The following is a 21123-nucleotide window of genomic DNA, read 5'->3' on the forward strand; positions in this document are numbered from 1 at the left end:
ATAAATAATTTATGCATGTAGTTAATTAATAATTAATAATTTTGAGTCTTGTTTATAACCTATGTATCGTTTATACTAGTGTATACTATATTCCTACTAAATATATCAGAAATTCAAGGTTGTAGGATAACAATGGGACATTATGAAAATTATCAGTGACTCTTGTTCGTATATTTCTATAATGTCTTTTGTGTTCTGTGGAACATGTTTAGGTTCTTGTGATTTATATTTCCTTTCTTCAAAATCATATGCAAGGTAACAGTCAGCTTTAAATCATTAACTAAAAAAAAGGTGCTTCCAGTGATGCACTTCCCATTTCCAAATCTTAATATGTATATAGCAAATATTTCAAGAGCATTTTAAGAAAGTATGGACTGTATATGAAGAAATTCTGCATTGAACACAGTATTCTGGAATCTGTCTGTTAGGCTGTTTATCTGTTGAATGTATTGATCTCTAACGTTCTTCCATGTGGAGATTAAAAATGGACTGTACTTTCTGTCCTCGTCTTCCCAAAGAGAAAAATATATAAGCTTCCACCATGTGAAAAAGTAAGTACACCTATGATTTTTTAGCATATGTGGTCAATATGAGACTTGGTCTTCATTTAAATGGTATGCTTATATAAAAGTAATGTAATAAATTTGCAATAGTTTACTGAATAAAAAAATGAACACATATACAATTCTCTTGGAAAAAGTACACCCTGCTGCATTGCTGTTTTTGGCAGAAACAACCTCAAGTAATCATTTTCAATAACTGTCTACCGGATTCTGTCATCAACTGGGAGAAGATTTTTCCTCTTCTTCTGTGCAGAATTCTTTCAGCTATACGATGTTTTGGGGATGTTTTTAATTCATAGCCCATTTCAAATCCCCTCGACAGCATCTTGATTTGATTCAGATTTGGACTTGGACATTCCAGAATCTTCCATTTCTTTCTTTTCAATCATTCCTTAGTGGCTCATTATCATGTTGCAAGATCCACTTCTGGTTGAATTTCATTCATCTGACAAATGGTCTCATGTTATCATCAAGCAGCCTCTGCTACAATGAAGAAATCATAGTAGATTCTATGATGGTGAACAGCCAGACCCAAATGCAGCAAAGCATCTCCAAACCATAATGCTTTCATCACCATGCTTTGCAGTTTCTTCTGTCTTTCAGGCACTGCAACCAAAAATCTCTGTCTGAGTTGTCTGTCCAGAGATTATTGTTCGAGAAGTTCAGGCCTTTGCCTAGGTGTTCATGAGCAAACTTTAGTTTTGCTTGGTTCTTTCAGGACAGTTTTCTCCTGCCATACCTTCCACATAAATTTAAATGTGCATCTGATTTATTATGGTAGACTCATGCACTTTGCCATCAACCGTAGTAAGATCTACCTGTAAGTTCTTCAATGAAATTCTGGGATTCTTAGAGACTTCTTTCAGCATCTTGAGTTTTGCCCTCAGACTTAACTTGCTAGGATGCCCTGGCTCGGCTGTTGTTTGAAATCTTGTGAATTTGTGGATAATCTCCTGGAGGGTAGAATGATTGATTTCCATTTGTTTGGAGATCTTTTTAAATCCCTTCCCAGACTTATAGTCATCTAAAACCATCTATTTGAGGATCCGGAGAACTTTTTCGATCTAGGCATGGTGATAACGCACACTTCAACAACCGCGAGCAAACCCAACATAAAATCTGAGGTTTAAGTAAGACAGATATCTCCAAGGTCATCTCTAATGATGTGCAATTCATTTCCGCCTGATCAGGTACACCAGGTTCTAATTTTAGGTATTTGAAGTAGTGATAAATGTAGGGGCTGACTTACTTATTCCACAGGTGAAACTTATATTTATTTTTACTCAAATTATACATTGGACCACAAAATGTAAATAAGGCATTATGTAAGTTATATTATATGAGATTTGTTTATGGTTGCTGTTTAAATGATTTCCAGATCTCGATATGTTCACATATGTTATAAAAAAACATTTCAATGGGTATACTTACATTTTCACATAACTATATATTACAACCATGGACGGACCTACATCTTTGGGGCTCTAAAGCTTGAACAGTTATTATCCCCCATATATTTAGAATATATTTAGAATGAAATATCTTTAATTTTAATGTTTTGTTTTTGTTTATGGCTAGCCTACATTATACTTTTATTTTAACTATTAATTTGTATTGAATTTTGCTTTATCATTAATATTATTTTTTATAAAATCCTGTTTTCATACAGTAGACATCCAAAATTTTTAAGCAATGTGGACTAAAGTTGCCTCTGGGACCACTCAGGGATTAGGCGTCCTGAAGCTTAAGCTTCATAGAAATTATTGCATATCTGCCCCTAACTACAGTAAATAAACATGTATTTTTAATTCTGTCTATGGCTTCAGGAAAATTTTAAATGGTATGCTCTACTGTAGAAAAAGTGTGCATGCATTTAACATAAGGATTTTCTTTGTCATTCTGTGCCAGTAACATGGTGACAATTTGGAAGCTGTGACTGCAGGTTCAACTAGCAGTTTCATACAGCTCTATGCTCTTATTGTTTGACTGAAGAATGGTACATAAGAGCCTTTGTTATGTTCTTTTTTATTTTGAGTTTTCTCTTTTTTCATTTCCTAATGAAAAAGGGGCTTCTTCTGTGGTTTTCAATAGTTTGGACTTACACTTATTTAATGCAACACTCTTTAAATCTCAAATGAATAATGGGGGAAACTGGTAACAGCTGAATTATTTAAAAGAAACTGATCATTTGATAGTATGAACAATCATTCCAATTTTTAAAAAAGGGGCTGAATATTAAATGTGCTTTTAAAGTTTAAGTTGGGTATAAAGTCATTTTGGCTGAAGCCAACTACTGCATACAGTAGTTGTTGAATTAGCTATAGAAGGAGCGGAAAGAAAGTGCGTAAGGCTGTGGCAAGGATTTCTCCATATAACAAGTGTAACTTCTGTTACTGTCTTAAATCAAATGTCCTATTAAACCACACCTTTCCGTTTTTTTCCTAAAGTAGTTACTGGGCAGATATAAATCAGTACATTTAAGTGAAAAATATTCAAAAGAAAAACGTCAAAATGAAAAAATAAATGCTGAATTTTCTCATTATTTTCTTTGGACTTCAACTACAATAGAACATCTTAAAAATTTAAATTACACTCATAAAAATTGAATAAGCTGTCATATGGAAAAATTCCATTTTTCATGAATTGCTCATGCATTGAAATATGTTTGTGCAAGGGGAATGATTTCACATAATTGTCAATATGATCATGTAACTTAATGACAAAATCCAGTGCCACAGCTGAATAAAAGGCCCATATGGTTTTACATTTCAAAAAGACAAATTAGTGGTCAAAGGTAAGTTATCTGCTGCCGTCCTTCTGTGCTGAGATAAACTGTTTTACTTGGATGTGATTGTACCTTATTTTATTTTTGAAGAACTGAAATGACTTAAGAATATGCCAGATGCCTTCCTCCGTCTTTTATAAATGAATGGTTATGATTTACAAAGTGACTTATATTGCAATTTCTAAATGATGTAAATGGGTTTTCATAATCAAGCTTGAAAAATGAATAACTTTTCTTTAATATTTTGATATTTCTAGGTTTTTTGACAAATGCTTGCTAGAATGTTTATTTTCTTGTCTTTCTGTACTTGTAAAGAATATACTTAAAACTATTATGTTTTGCTTTGGATAATTAGATTTTCAAAACAGAAAAGAAGGTCACAAGCACTAAACCATTTTGTCTCAATTTGTTTATTCAATGTGCTTTCTTGTTTTAGTTCTTATAAATTAAGTGACACAACTGTATTCTTTTCACCAGCCAGTAGCTGTTTTGGACACATAAGGTCCTTATTTTCAAGAAAGGATGGGATTTTTTTTTTCTTTGAGAAGTTGCTGTTTTTCAAATTATAAAGTGATCCTTTTTCTTTTGCATCTTTGCTTGGCAGACTGTGAAAGATTAATAATTAATTATCGTTTTAATTTCTACTGCACAAGATTTTTAAGTCACAAATCCTGGCAGCGTGGCCCCTTAGTTGAACTGGTCTTGAACTAAACCTGAAAGGTTGTTAATTCAGTCTCTCACTACCAGCTTGCTGTATGACTCTGAGTGAGCAACTTAAAGTAAGTGTTAACCTGAAATTCTAACCACTGGTCATTTAAAAAAACAAAAAAACTTGTCTTTGTCGCAGAAGAATCTTTGCTATTTATATAATGGACATGATCATTGTATAATGTGAGTTAATGGACCACAAAAGGATGGCATTAGGTACCTTTGCTACCTCACAGATCCAGCATCCTGGATTTGAACCCTGTTCCCAGTCACTCTGTGGTATGCACACATTCACTTCATGTGTTTGTGAGCTTCACTCCATCTACTCTGTTTTTCCACCACATCCCCAAACACATTCACTTTAAATTAATTTGTGGTTGCAAACTGACCCAGGGTGAGGTTGATTGTGCTTGTCAGTGGGCCCTTTAATGGACTGGCACCCACTCTAGGACTATTTCTTGCCTTGCCCCTAGTTCTGTTGAAGTAGGCTTCAGCCCACTGTGACCCAGAGTTGGATTAGGCAGGTAATTATCCACAAAAACATAAATAATTTCAAAATCCAGGTCCTTCAAATCCATTTTCTTTCTGTAAAATGCAGTTAAACTACTCAGGTTAGGCTTGCCCATACCAACAATGTAGATTTTCCAATTAAAGTCATTTTGACACCAGAAACACATATGTTCTACATATTCTAATTAAGCACACTTCCACTTATGAGCCCAGCCGTAAATACAAATAAAAAAGCAAAATGCAACCTAAACAGAAAACATTATTTTGGAGCAAAAAAAATATATACTGTATATACAAGATTGCTTTACATCCAAATTTCCAATCATTATACATCTGCCAAATCCTGAAAGCACTGCTGCTTAATCAAACTGCAGTGTCATTTGAACAGGAGAAATGGTCAATCATATATGATCATCCGAGTCCCACAACAAACACTGAAAACAGAAAAAACAGTTCACTAATGGTAAATCAAAAACAATTGTCCCTATTAATTACTGAGTTAGATAAGATAGTGATATGAAAGATCTTCAACAGTAGCTAAAAGAAGATTGCTCTGTGGTAAAAGAAAATAACGTTCTCTCCACTTGTTACTTTTTGAGTGAAACATTATCACTCCTATCAAAGGCAAATTACCTAATAATAATTCATTACATTTATATAGCGCTTTTCTCAGTACTCAAAGCGCTATCCACACAGGGAGGAACTGGGAAGCGAACCCAAAATCTTCCACAGTCTCCTTACTGCAAAGCAGCAGCACTACCACTGCGCTACCCTTTTGGTGATTTTCCAAAGTAAACACAGCACTACCCCGAAGCAAAATTATTAGGAAGAAAATTCTGCCATGAAATCATGCATAGACTAAAACCATCTCACGTACCTCCATATTAGGATCCTGCACAATATTGGCCTTGCACGGTTGGAGGTTTATGGCAATTTACTTTAGAATGGATTCTTCTGGTTTTAAAATATTGAAGATAAACAAAACAATATAACATTTTAGGTTTTGGAAATTTTCTCCTTTAACTGTGATCTTAATTGTTAAAATATGCAATTAATAGTATGATGATCTCCAGTTTCCCTAGAACAACACAAATTGGCTGTTTCTTCAATTCAACATAGATGACCCAGAGTGTTGGCCATTTTCTGCTTCATGATGCATAGTAGTTATAAATCAGCTGCTGAAAGATAATACTCTAAAAAGAACATTTTGTTTGTACCTTCAAATGTTTAACTATCTGGTGATAAGGAGGTCACTATATTGTCCTAAATTCAACATCCTCTAACTAAAACTTTACCAGTGTAACATATTATTTGAAAAGCCAGTTTTCAGATGGGTGCACTACTTCTTTCAAAGGTGCACCAGAGCATCCTCATATTGTTCTGCTTATATAAAAAGGCCCCAGTTTTGGTCATGAAAAAATCACATTTTAATACACCACCACCACTATACAATTTTTTTTATCATATTCTCATCCTATTATCAGCCAGAATCACCTGTAACTGGGATTTCCTGTCGTTCAGTGTTTAATATCTGTGTTTCTTAGCCCAATTCAAATATATTTTGTTTTTAACTGATAGCTGTTGAATTCAAATGGCAAGGCATACTGTAATAGATTTTTCTGCCTGTTGTGCCTCAGTTGGTGCTCAGATGCTCACCTTTAACACGATCCAAGGCATGTCCTTCTCTACTGGCTGCTTTCATCAACAGTTTGTTTCTGGGCTCATGGCTGCTATTAGCTGAATGTTTTTTGAATGGTAGTCAAGTCTCACTCTACAAAGTCAAGAAGCTTCTCTATTCCTGATACCACCATGCCAGTGGATCAGCTGCTAAGCAACATGCTACGCTCAAAGCCAATTTAACCTTAAGTTTTAAAAAATCTCCCTAACAATTAAACAAACACAAAATCAATTTGTTGTGTGCTTTGTGCTGTCAATACTGTCAACCCAAAGGTTACTGTCAATAATTTGACAGGCAGCTGCTTGATAATGACAGATGAACCAAATAAAGTGGCTGCTTGGTATGTGTAAGCAATTACACCATTATAATTTGATTTAAGTAAAAAAAGAATGTAATGTATTTTTATGACTGTGTTTTTGCAATTGTGGCACTTACTCTGCAGATATGTCTTCAGTTCATGTGGATGTTGCAAAGTGCTTTGAAGGGACGGATGAAGATTTTGGGCTCACTCTCTCTCCTTGTCTCCTCCTCATTTGTGATTTTTTTCAGGTCCAAGGAACATTCATTTCCTGAGAAGAAAGTGCCATTGTTTCTACTCTTACACAGGAACCCCATTTCTCCTTTTTGTGGTCCAAGTCACATTAATTACTGTCTCAGTCTTACTTTTCCATGAAGCTTTGTCCTTTTATCTCTTTTTTCCCCTTCTTTATGCTGTCTGGTGATGGTTACTGATTGCCTGTCTTGTCCATGCATTAATATTTACCATAGAGAAAACAAGACAAAAAAAAAGAAAAGTAGAACGAACTCTTCAATTGCAGCCTGATCTAACTAGAACTGAGTTAGTCTAAAATGTAAATTAAACCAAACTCAGTTAATGTTTTATGCCACAGAAAAAAGAATGAAGCCAAACCACTAACTTCCTTTCTTCCTTTGACTTCCTTTTGTCTCCTGTTTGCGGAGGTCTACATTCTGATTGTCATGGAACAGGAATACAGACCTCCGCAGTGCTGTACTACCAACATAAATTCTGTCTAACCCATTGACATCACACCTTTTGGCCTGCATTTATTCAGTTATTTGCATGACTGTGTGCTGTATGTCTTACACGCTGCCATCTTTTCCTTTTACAATGACAAAAATCATGTTAACTTCTTCATCCTTTCTGTCTATTTAGTTTATTGCATTTTTATTTCTTTATCTTTTGTTTTAATTTTTTTCCTCACAACCACCACTGCTCAATCCATGACCTTCCATCCCTACTGAAAAATTTGACGTATTGATTGCTCTTGTTCTTGGTGTGATGTTGTCAGCTGCCTCCTGCCAAATGCACTTTCCTGCTCTGTTCCCACTTCCTGTCCTTACCCCTTCCAAAGAGTTCAATGAACTCCTATGATCTTTTTTGAGGAAGGTTCAAATATAAACCGGATCTATTCTAAACGATTCTCTGTACCTGCTATAAGGTGTTAGGTTTGTTTTAATCAGCAGTTATCACTATGAGTGAAAAAGTCATTCATTTGGCCAGTACACAATGAGGTTTTGAACGCATTGAAGCAATCTAAAAGGAGATCTAATCAATCAAATCACTTTTTAATTTATACTTCTTCCTTGCAGAGTTATGCTGATTTAAAAAAAAATATTAAATTGAACAATCAGATGATATATACATCCTCCCACGTTTTGAACAAGAGTATTGGATTAAACCAAGTATGAAATGCTGCACGATCCCATTGATAATATGAATCTAGTTCCAAAACATTTCAAGTTTGGTGCTGTTAAAAAATTCAAGAAGGAAAGAAATTTCAAGCAGAAAATAAACTTTAACTATTTAAAGCATATGTGTTAAAATCGGCTGATTGACAACAGTCATTGGTAGAGGAGTAGGGAACAACATATGGAAAATATCTTTCAAACAAAAATTGTGAGAAAATCTGGTTTATATTTGTACTTTTTTGATAAGTATTTCAAAAAAGGTTACTTTGAGACTTGACACAACATAATTTTGGCAGGTGGAAAAACTCATAGGCAAAAAAAAACAAAACATTTATAGTCTTTAACCACTAAAGACTAGTCAGTGCCAGTTCAGCCTAAATTGTTTTACTCAACATAAGTTCTTAACGCTTTCATTTTTTGCTGTCATTATTTTGGTCAGGAGCAGGGCATATGATATTTTTGCATTGAAGAGCATAGTATGAAATACAAGATTCTCAGTTAGCTCAAAACAGTTTAAAAGAACAGAGGAAGGTGTATTTTCAAAAAAGCTCTTTATAAAAGCAACACTCGTTATATAAAGAAATTTGTGAATATTTTACAAAAGCTATGCAACACTCTCTAAATACAGAAATAAGTATAAAAATCTTACAACAGCTATGCAATACTCTTTATATACAGAAATAAGTGCCAAAACAGTTACAAAAGCCAAAACACATTTGTTTTTTGACGGTCTGCATACTTATGCATTAAATATTTTAAAGACATCTTTCACCTCTGCCTAGCTATAACTAGATGGCCACAACACATTGTACCACCGTAGGCAGTATTGTCTTAACCATAGTGTAGTGAAATATCACTTGTAAGAAAAGGTACACTAGAAAATAGCTTGATAGTGGAAAAGGGCTTTTAGCATTCCTCTCTTTCTTTTTAAAAGACCTTATTAGAATTATGGGGTATTCTTCTGTGGCATCCAAGCTATGCCCTTACTGTAAAATTGGAGAAAATGCTTCTAAAAGTCTGTTGTTTCATTGTCCATATTATTTTAACATTGCTACTAATTCGCATGTCCGTTTTAACAGTGACCCGGCTTGGGAGCATTGTTTTAAGCATTGAATGTATAGCAAGTTGTGATGTTTTCCATAGACAAGCAGGCAACCAGCACTGTGCCAGCTGATTTCTTCTTGTTTGCATGCTGTCTGGTATAGTAATTTATTTATTTTTTCATCTATTTACATTTTCTGCCTTATCACATTGTGTGTAGCTATGGGAGATGACAGTCTTCCTTTCTTCATCAATCACTGGGTCCACCAGATTGTAGGTCTTTCCAGTTTTTATCTCTGTCATTTTCTAGTATTTCCTTGCTGATCAAATTCACCTACCAAGTGTTCTGTTTTCATGTCTCTTACTTCAAATTCATCGATTTCTTTTTCCTCAGCTTGTCTTTAATGTGACTGTTCATCCTCTTGTGGTCATTTGTGATATCATTACATCTGTATGTACTAAAAAAAAGATTCTGCAAAGGTACTGTGCATTTGGTGGAGTAGCCGGCTACAATGCTAAGGTGTCAATATTTTAATAGATGTTTTGCCAGCTGGAGTTGCGGAGTCCCTGAGACCTTGTCAGATTGGCTAAGCACTGTTCATTGATGGGAGGACAAAGTCACTTTAACCTCCGAACACTTTTCATTACCTCCAGTGGCAGGCAAGAAATATATTGGGGCCTTCAGCAGATGTGCCGGGGCTCTATGCATCCGAGAGAAAAAAGCACTGCTGGATATTGATGATGAAGAACGGCAGTCGTCATTAGATCTTTTTTGCTGCTGGTACCACAGGATCATAAGTGCTCAGTGAGCAATACGCGTAATTTAAATTGGCCATTTCAAATTGTGGGAAATAAAAGATGACAAAGACAACAAAATATTTTTTTCCTTTGTTTTAAACTTTGAATGTGTCCATCTTCCCCTTCTTTTTTGTTTTAATTTTCCTCTGGGACTTCATATGGGATTAACACTCTAACAGGGGTTTCAGTGCTTCATGGCTTGCTTCTTGGCTTTTGGTTTGCACCATACCAAGAAACTTTCTTAGAGAGCGGAAAATTGGGCTTTTGATTAACCAAGTGCTCCATGTTTGTCCCTTACTTGTGTTTTAGAGAAGGATGAGGCTGCAATTGAGAGCTCTGAGTTCAATGCCACGTCAGTAGCTGATGTGGACAAGCGGGTGAAACGGCGGCTCCTTATGGGTAACTCTTTTCTTCCACTTCCTTTGTTTGTGCTAAAGCGCTTGTGCCTGTCTGTTTTTATTGCCTCCTGATTGCCTGGCTTTACTTCATACATAATTTCCACCCCACCCCCTGCCCCCACCAAAACAGTTTGCTTCATTTGACAGCAAAACGTTTCCTATTAATCTCTCTGTTTCCACTCTTTATTCCTATTAAAACATGTCTCCAACACTAGGTGTCTGTATCCTGTGTCAATTAAATGTGCTAACTTTTTGGAGAGTCATCCAAAACAAATGAAAAACAGAAAACTGCAGAAATGCATTTGTTTGACATTGTCTTGTTGTCTGTTCCATTTCAGTGTATGGTAGATAATACAGAACATCATTTGAGTGCATTTCTGTATCATGTACTTGTAAATGCAGAATTTTGGTCATGACCTGAGCTCTCCAATGTTTCCTTATAGACATCAGATAGTCCTTGCTTATCCCAAATTCAGTGTGTTTGCTCACTGCTTAACAGCTAACCAAAACTGACTTTTTTGTTCTGTTGTATTTATTGGCTGATTGATTATTATAACCCATTCAGCCAGAAACAAGATGTTAAAGAGCTGCCAGTTTTATGAGTATTTCTATATTGATGTTTTCCAAACTGTTTGTCTGCAGCAGGGGCTCAAAGTACGTGAGGGTGAGTATATACTTTGTGTAAGATAGGTTACACATAAATCATGGTGGTTACATTTTGCAGAACAATGAACTAAAATTTTCTGAAGAATAGAAACTTGAGACAGACAACCTGAGAATGTATAATTTGTGATAGGAGGGAAGGTGTAAGGAGGTGAGACAGCCACATCTTCATAAAGGTATACATCCCAAGGAATGGGGATTTGTTAATTTAGCCATCTGCAAAGCAAAAACAGGCTTGACAGATTTAGCAAGTCTTGAGTTTAATTTGAAAAAACAAAGTTCTGGTAAAACTAAAAAGGCCCATTCACTAAATGAAAGTCAATACTTTAATGCCTCAGTGTAGTATCAGCTTCCTATTGGACAGGGCTCAGAGCCTTTTCCAATAGTGAAGCCTTTAACAAATCTTCTGGAGGCGTTCCTCTCTAAATGGGCCCCAGAACTGCAATGCTCAGCTTTTTGTTCTTGGCTTTCTTGTAAATGGTTTCAGGGTGATATGACCAAGTTTATCATCTCTTTCTCTGATGACCTTTAATAGCCGGTGTCACATTCCCATCTGTGGATCTTCTTGGATGGAAGCAGTTTCAAGTCCTGTCCTGAAAAGAAAGTAGAACATGCTTTGTGGCGTCCGGAGTTCTTTGTATTCTCAGTATTCCCAGGGTCCTCCTTCTGGTCCCACTGTAGACGACTTTACACAAAGGCAGAGAGAACTGTGACACAAAGCTAGGTTTTCTCCTGTGCTTATAAACTGAATTTACTGTACTGTTTTTTTTAAATATTGCATTACATTTTTTACATGTCTAGTATAACAAGACAAAGAAAGAAAGATGAAGATTTGGGGGATCCACCCTGTATATTATTGCTAACAAACAGAATCAATTGAGTAATCATAAAAGACTGAGTCAAAATGTGACTGAGTTGGTTAGTGGAGGCTTGGGCTTTATAAGTGCTGGGCAGGAAGAAGCGGGAAGTGAGGTCTGCAGGAGTGTGTGGTCTGGCAGTGGAATTGGGTTGATCTTCCCTTCTGGAGATCTGTAGAAGAGGGCGAAAAGACATTAGTGCAGTCCATTGACCTGTGACTCTGCATCTTACCCTCAGTTAAGACCTTAGACTGCTTTCCATGCGTGCATGTGTCACAATAGGATCTTCAACCCAACAAATCTTATCAATCCCATTCACTTAATTTCTCCAAAATAACATTAAGTTGTGTTTTGAAGGTCCCCAAAGCACTAGTATCTAGGACACTAATTGGCAATGTACCTACCTTATACAAAAACAAGTAACACTTTCGTTTAGGTGCTGCAAAAATGCATTTGTTGTTACGTAACAAGACATAAACAAAGGCTTCTTTTCCTCTTCATAACATTTACAAAGCATCAAAAGTAGTAGTTAATATCTCTGCAATATTGCCGATAACTTCATATTGCAACGATCAGTTAATATGTCACACTGCACAGAGATGAATAACCTATCTACTGATGTTTTATAAGTGTTATGCAGACCTAAAAGCTTTATAAAATACTTTACCTGGACAAAAAGAAATCTTTTCAAACTCAAAAATCATTAGGAAGATGTATGCATTCTGTACCTATGTTTTCCCAATTTTGATTTGGGCTGCAAGATTGTTAAAGTAAATAAAGCCCAAAATCCCCCTAAAGGCTGACATTCAAGAAGAAGTGAGTTTACCGCCTTTAGATTCTCACAATCTACAAGAGACGACATTTGACGTTCTGTATATGCTCAATGCCGACTATTCAGTTGCTGGTAGAAGAGAGGCTGCTTTCATGCATCAAAAGAAAAGAGACATTTGTGCAAACTGCAGATTTTAGGCACACAAAATATTATTAACTGTTTCCAAAAGTAACCAAACAATGGAAAACCATTTAATTCTATTTTTTTCTTATAGTAAAATCACCTTGTATGAGTCTTTAGACATGAGAGTGAAGTGTAACCTTTCAATTGTAACAACTTAGAAATCTTGACATGAAATAAATGAAAGAGTAAAAAGAAACAAGTAAACTGATGAAATTACGCAGACTTTTCCCTTAAAGCTTCCCTTTTTTCCCTTCTATTGGTTCTTTTAATAATGAGTATTAAACACAAAGATGGAATGTGGGAATTGATATTGTAGGAGCAATACCGTATTTAACAATCACTTCATTATGTTTTGTATACTGTATTATGCTTTGTTGCATTTGATCAGCGCCAACATGTTAAAAAGAAGTTTTTACTTTTTGAGCACTATAGTGGCATACTTACTGCATAAATTGAGATGAAACATGGGCAGAAATTTTGGTCAAGGATGTGTATTCTCTCAAAGGAACATTATTTTGGGAAGCTTCCTCCCCTACTTTCATGGGAATGTTTCTGCCGAGGTTGTGTTGGACTGATGGCAGGACTGCCTGAAGTTTAAAAAAGAGTTTTTTTCACTAACTTTAAAGAATTGTGGCTTAATTTATTGTAGTTTGCCCCTTCGCTTGAACTTTCTTCTTTAAAATGCCATAAAAAACACGCACATTTGGTTGTGATTCTTTGATCTTTCTAAGTTTTAACTATTAGTATATTATGAATCTGTATTACAGAATTGTTTCAAAGTATTTTATTTCCAGGTTAAAGGTCAGTTGTTCTAACAAATTTAGTTAATTGAAAATAAACTTCTGTTTTGAACTTTGAGGTGGCAGAGTGGTTACTGCTGGCCTCTCCTCTGCTCCAAATTTGTCAGAATCAGCTTTACTAAATACACATATTAATAAGAAATTACTACTGGTGTGTTTGATTCAAATACAGTAATACGTGCATTTTACAGTAGCTGGCATTCCATGAAAAATACTCCAAATGTTCACACAAGGTTAATAATTAGTCCAAAATTCTAAAACATGTATTAGAGATGGGAGATGTTTACAGTAAGAAAAGCAAAGCCAGAGGATCATTCCTGAATATACTGAAGTAATATCATGATGTTTATTGTTATTACCATGGCAGCCATAAGGGAGGTTGGCTTGGAGGACTGAGTCAGTAATGCAACAGCTCAAGGATAAAAACTTTTTAAATGCTGTGCAATGTTTTGGAGTACGTATTGACATTACCCAAATTAGATAGATAGATAGATAGATACTTTAGAGATTATTAAACAGATGGTGACTGGGATGGGTGGGATGAGCAACATTTTGTTTCTGCTTGCTTCTTTTCTTAGGAGTTGTCAATATGTCAGATAACAGCTGATGACTTTCGTGGCAGTAAAGATGAGTTTCTTGTTGTTTGCTCTTGGAGTGAGTGGATGCTGTGCCAAACCATACCATGACTGAGAACGTGATGTTGCCTAGTAAAACTGGACCAGTATTGGCTATGTGACGTGCATTTGCTGTGATTTACTTGTTTATCCTAATTATACTGTATGATTATCCCATTTTAATGTGGTAACATGACCTGTAATGTCTGCCATATTAACTGTTACCTGTAATCATTCCTACACATTTCCTCCTGATGAAAATAATGAGTATTGTAATATTACAAACTTTAGTAATTAGACTGAGGAACCTCTAAATGTTTGTATATGTGGAGGTTTCAGATTCCTCCTGTGCCCATGTCTGCTTTCTACTTGTACCTTGTGTTCCTCTAGCTTTTCTCCCAGAGATGTGTAGGTCTGGTTAGCTAATGAATGTAGGTTGTTCTCAATAAGCAAGTCAATGTAATCTGCGGTCATTTGGCTCTTTCTTCCACCATCTATTTCTTGAAAGGTCATACATTTTGGAATTAAAATGTAATGTTTGGAAGGATTACTGTAATAGTTACAAAAATGAGTAATAGTCATTATCCGTGATACCTAACAAACAGGACATCATAGTGGTTCAGTAAATAGTATGGAACCCTTATAGAACCTTGATTCTTGGCCGGTATTCCCTCTGGATCAGACTGTAAATCCACCAAAGGTAATTTAGGGCTGTATATTCACAGGTATTGTATGTGTTCATCAGTAATTTATCAGTCTTTATCTGCTTAAATATGGTAGTCATACTACTGAGCAAGGAGCCAAATACTGTTCATTCACCGAAACATCCTGTAAGGTAAAACACTAGAGCTTTTTGAACTGTAATTGTAGTCCTCAATAATAATGACAGAATTAATGATAAGCAATACATCCGTTATACCACATCCAATGGAAATAAGTCCAAATAAGCATTTCTAAAGAAGAACTACACTGAATGTTTTTGGACATTATAGTTCATTTCAAAATTATTTGATAAAAATAAAACTACTTGATATTCTGAGATGTTTTTGTTATTGGAAAAAATGTAGCGACTAATTGGTAATATTTGTTATTTCAGAGTATGATGGGAACAACTTAGTTACAAGAACCTTTTTCTATGTTTAAGAAAGCCCCTTCACAACATTACTTGCATATTGCATATGTGACTGATCACTTTATCCAAGTCACTTACAAGATCAGGATAAGACTGTTTACATATTTTTTGCAATTGGAGAACAGATAGGTTAAGCGATTAGCATTTTCATGAAATATTTTTGGCACAATCACTCTAATGACATTTAGAAAGAGAACAGATGACAGTGGTAGCATTACTGCCTTGCAATAAGGTGCTTTGGCTTCCTCCCACAGTTCAAAGATATGTAGGTTAGGTGAATGCTAGATTAGGCTTAGTGTGTGTTTGGTGTGTGTGTGGGGGGGGGGGGGGGAACGGGTGTTTGTGTGTTTGTACAACCTGCAATGGACTGGCGCCCTGTCCACAGTTTGTTCCTGCCTTGCGCCCAATGCTAGTTGAGATTGGCTCCAGCACCTTCCTATGACCCTGGTTTTGATTAAGCAGGTTAGAAAATTTCATGACAGCATGATAGAAATTGCTAGAAGAAAACAAACAATGTTTGCAACAAATAACATAGTGTAAAGAATATAATTTCAACCTGCAGAGGGTTGGCGCCCTGCCTGGGATTTGTTTTCTGCCTTGCGCCCTGTGCTGGCTGGGATTGGCTCCAGCAGACCGCTGTGACCCTGTGTTAGGATATAGCGGGTTGGAAAATGGATGGATGGATGAATATAATATCAACAGTGTGAAAAAAGTTTAAAGAATGCTTCAGGTTTAAAACTTTGCAATTTATCCTGTCTCTGTTAGAACTATGAAACAGACAATCATAAATCTAGTGTCCAGTTTTAATCAATTACAGTACAATACAATCCAGCTTAGTTTTGTACAGCATTCCTCACTGAGTGCAGGCACAGAGCACTGTGTACAAATTTGTAGGTAAAGTACAAGTATACCGCAGATTATACCAATCTGTATATAAATAAAATCCAACGTCTGTCTGTCGGTCTGTCTGTCCGCTTTCATGAGAGAACTACTTAACGGATTTAGATCGGGTTTTTTTCTATAATTTGCTTGAACATTCCAGTTGATTTTGTGACTTGTCTCATCATGCTAAGTATAATAGTTTGGTTGTGGCACCAATTTATTCACACAAATCCAAGAGACAGGCTGCGGTACGAGGGGAGGGGGAGGTAGGACCTCAGGAGTAGGGAGCCGGGTGGGGTCCTCCCGCCAGCCTCCATTCGAGTTGCTCTACCTCTCACCACGTGTTGGAGTGTGCCTTGCCTCTGCTTAGCTAGTGATACCTGTTTGTTCAGCAGACATTATCCTCTAGAGATTGTTAAATAGTAACGTTTGATATTTTTGAGAGAGATCACAGCTATGTGCGTTTTAGAGGGTACCTGCTCATTGGCAGAGATATGGCCACGTGCTGTTCTCCCCATGCGGGGGATGCTCTCCCATCAGAGCTGAAGATGATCAGATACAGTGCCAACATTTGACGTGGGAGCGTACCTAGCTTCCACTTGGCAAGAGATACCTTGCCAACTTTTTACATTTTTGGCAAAGAGATCACAGCTACATTCTCGCCCCTGATAGCAAAACCAAAAATATTGTATATCAAGAGGCCCTCGGATATGAAAGCTATCAATATAAATTCTTCTCAATACAAATTTTTACATTTTTTTAAATTGATTTTTAAAGTTTGTCCTGTTTCACTACTATGTGGGCAGAGCCACGGGGGATAGCTAGTTCGAAATAAAATAACAAATCAGAACATATAAAGATACAGATTTGTTAAAACACACATAAAAACAAGGTAGAAAACAATTAACATAAAAGTAAACCAACAATATCTTTGTATCAGTTATTTAATAAACTATGGCCAGTTGACAATGAAGACCTTTAGTAACTGGCTACCTACTCCTTCCTGGCCATTCTATAGTGGCTTTTTAATTGCAAAAAATATAAAAAGCCAAATCTCATCTTTGTTTAAAAAAAACAACACCACACTAATAAATGATCCTATCGTACCTTCACCACCTCATCATTACACCACTGATGCATTTGCAAAAAAACATAAATGTGATATTAGCCAGCTTGCAAAATAAATTGTTTTCCATGTGAAATTTTAGTTTATCCCTAAGCTACATGAATAAAACTTATTTTAAAAAGGTGTTGTTGGCATTTATCCTGCAACTGGTATCAACCCATCACAGGGCATATTCATACATACCCACATACATACAGGGCCAATCAACCTAACCATTACATCATTGGCAATGTGGAAGGGAAAACTGGAGTACACAGTGTGAATGCCAAGATGGAAAAATAGCAAATCCAAGGACTAGTCTTGAAGTCGAATCAACAGAAACTTTGGGAACAGCCAGGAGAGTTATCAGACCTCTATCTGAAACCATAATAAACAGAAGAAAAATAATCGTGAGAATTTAAAACTTAAGGCAAAATGTACAGTGTGAAACCAAAGCCCAAACAGTCCTAAACATTTCTAATATCCTTTCCCTGTCTAAATGCTAGAACAACTGCAGTCTTCTTTAGTTTTTATCCTAAGTGTAGTGCTAATCAGAGTGCACCGTTGTGTGGCAGCACAAATAGGTCATGTGACTTTCTATGGCCATCATTATTAACAGCAACATGGTTACAGCTATTAAATTAAGTTACAAAATGGGGGTGCCTCTGACTAAAAAAAGACAAAATGGCACAATGATAATGTCAATTAAATAACATTAAAATAAATAAACATGTAAAAGGTGAAAAATTGATTACAGTAATCCCTCCTCCATCGCGGGGGTTGCGTTCCAGAGCCACCCGCCAAATAAGAAAATCCGCGAAGTAGAAACCATATGTTTATATGGTTATTTTTATATTGTCATGCTTGGGTCACAGATTTGCGCAGAAACACAGGAGGTTGTAGAGAGACAGGAACGTTATTCAAACACTGCAGACAAACATTTGTCTCTTTTTCAAAAGTTTAAACTGTGCTCCATGACAAGACAGAGATGACAGTTCAGTCTCACAATTAAAAGAATGCAAACATATCTTCCTCTTCAAAGGAGCAAACAAATCAATAGGACTGTTTGGCTTGTAAGTATGCGAAGCACCGCGGCACAAAGCTGTTGAAGGCGGCAGCTCACACCCCCTCCGTCAGGAGCAGTGAGAGAGAGAGAGACAGATAAAAAAATCAATACGTGCCCTTTGAGCTTTTAAGTATGCGAAGCACCGTGCAGCATACTTAAAAGCTGCACACAGAAGGTAGCAACGTGATCAGCATTTTTAGACGAGCGTCCGTATCGTCTAGGTGTGCGAACAGCCCCCCTGCTCACACCCCCTACGTCAGGATCACAGATAGTCAGCGCAAGAGAGAGAGAAAGAAAAGTAAGTTGGGTAGCTTCTCAGCCATCTGCCAATAGCGTCCCTTGTATGAAATCAACTGGGCAAACCAACTGAGGAAGCATGTACCAGAAATTAAAAGACCCATTGTCCTCAGAAACCCGCGAAGCAGCGAAAAATCCGCGATATATATTTAAATATGCTTACATATAAAATCCGCGATGGAGTGAAGCCGCGAAAAGCGAAGCGCGATACAGCGAGGGATTACTGTATAATCAATAGAGGTTTCCAAAAGATTTTTACAACACCAGGAGAAAAGTCCACACAGACAAGGTAAGGCCATACACAGACTATGACGAGACACAGAATTTGAAAGCCACGACACTGTGTTCCCCCATCGTTTTACAGTATATATATGGTAAAATAAGCACAAGTAAGGCTCAGAAAGGTTTGAGGTCTCAGGATTAAAGCCTCATTTAATATCATTGTATTGATGTTCTCAAAGGTACAGTATAAAACAAATACTTCTTCATTAATTGTCAAGCAGACAAGCTTCTGAAGTATGACAGTGTCCTTTTAAACAAGAGTTAACTTGTAAAGGGTGAAGAGATAGCTGGAGTTGGTGCTGGAAGATCATGGGATTTTCTGGGTGTAGACACATAACGTAAGTTCTCCGCCATCTTCTACAACTTTCTGCTGTGGTTTCCTTCTCAATGTGAACCATTTTGAAGTAACAATTTTTTCAAGCAATACCTCAAGTGTTTTAAGTTTCTCAAATGCATTTAGACTGGGTTTAAAAACCTGACCTTGACTTAGTTACTATATAAAAAAAAACTGAAGTTCTTCCTCAGTCGTTTGATTGTATACTTGAAAGAATGTCTACAACACTTAGGTCCTGATAAAGCAAACCACCCTCAAAACTATGACACTTTTTTTTTTGTGATGCTTACCGGCTGACATAATGTCATTGTTCTTTAATGCTTTTTTTTTGTTTGTTTGATTTGTTTAACCAAGACTCTACTTGTTTACCCATTTGTTAATGGAACATTCATCAGTAATTTGGCTCAGTTATATATGATTATTATTAATTTTCTTCTGGTAAATCATGGTAAGAGAACTAGAGCTTGCAAATTAATTTTGTGCTTTGTTACAGAAGTAAATCTGGTAACACACCTGTTATTGAGAAGGCTCAGAACTGACCCAGAAATCCTCCTGTTCAGAGTCAATGCCTTTCACTTTGCTTTGTTGGGGTTCAATAGTTTTACAAATAATTTATTATTGCCAAAATAACTGGTATCAGTTTACATTTTTTCTTCACCTTTTCAGGCTTACTTTTTTAATTGGGCCCTGACTTGAGCCTGGAATCTGCACTGCACTGTCAAAATGAGTGGTGTTTCTGAGATCTCCAATGTACTGTATGCAGTTGAGCAGAACTGACTCATTTTAGTGGTGATAGGATACTTGGATATTCATATTGCTGAACCTAGCTGCTTTTTTGTAATATACTTTAGTTTGCTTTTCTTACTTTGTACTTTCTGTTTATTTATCTCGGACCTACATGAAGAGCTGAAGAAAAATATACAAGGGGTCAGGAAACTAAAATGGTCACATAGAGCATGTTTTCATGGAACACTCCACTGTAGTTTCCCTACAGCTTTTAATATGTTAGAGTGTAACAAAGTAATAGGTCATTACGCTATGCACAGTAAAGCAGATACTATAGTATTTTATCAAATTGTGCTTATTCATTTTTTAATTATACACAGAACATTGTGTTATCATTGCCAGTTTTTATTTTGGAAGTCATTGCCCTTGTTTTAACACAGTGTGATGTTAAGTAGTAAGTGGGAGTGACGTAGGCTATGCAGTTTAAAGCCAGGAGCCATAGCCCTCTCCTACAGTATACTGTAGTTGTCATTATGTCATCTATTTGCAATTGCTCATTACATTATCTGTTTAAGGCAACAGGTGTATTTCCTTGTTCAGTATACTGTATTTTAGAATATTTTTTCTAAAATATTTTTCCTCCTTTCATACTTCTTTGGAGATGCATACCCAGGACTTCCAAAGCTACATGGCCAATTCTGTCATGGTACGTAAAACATATCAGACAAACACGCTTCTCTTCTGTTTGTCAGGTCTAAAACACCTTCATTCCTTATTCCTCTCTGTTGCATTATATGCATTGTACTTTTGGATAAACATTCAGTGGTTGTCAGGTCTTATGCACAAACAGCCCTCCTTTCCAACAACTCAAAGCAAGGCCTGTAAGATGTCCAAACCACCTCAATTGGCTCTTCTCAATTTGGAGGGTCAGCAGCTCTACTCTGAGCCTCACCTGCATATCTGTGCCTCTCATCTTACCTTTCAGCTTGCACCTGTCATCTAATCCTTTTGGTCATTACCCAAAGTTCATGATCACAGGTGAGGTTAGGGATGTAGACAACTGATAAACCAAGAGCTTTGCCTTCTTGCTCAACTCCTGCTTCACCACTCTGGATCTGTATAGCAACCGTATAACTGTGCTCAATGCCTTGTTCCATTTGTCAATCTCACCATCCATTTTCCCCACACTCATGAACAAGACTAGCTAGATAGTTTAACT

The 21123-nt window shown here is 36.4% G+C and overlaps 1 protein-coding gene across 2 annotated transcripts in view; it reads left to right on the plus strand.

The window, feature by feature from the left end:
* Nucleotides 1–21123, plus strand: part of scube1 (signal peptide, CUB domain, EGF-like 1) — a 527308-nt gene that overhangs the window by 261200 nt on the left and 244985 nt on the right. Inside the window, exon 7 of one of the 2 annotated variants that reach the window (XM_028817682.2) lies at nt 10103–10192. The exons of the other annotated variant lie outside the window; for it this stretch is intronic. Within the exon in view, the coding sequence (XP_028673515.1) occupies nt 10103–10192 (90 nt within the window). The remainder of the gene's footprint in view (nt 1–10102; nt 10193–21123) is intronic. 2 annotated transcript variants of the gene reach the window in all.

This window comes from Erpetoichthys calabaricus, chromosome 1 (assembly GCF_900747795.2).
Source record: "Erpetoichthys calabaricus chromosome 1, fErpCal1.3, whole genome shotgun sequence".
NCBI classification, from domain to species: Eukaryota; Metazoa; Chordata; class Cladistia; order Polypteriformes; family Polypteridae; genus Erpetoichthys; species Erpetoichthys calabaricus.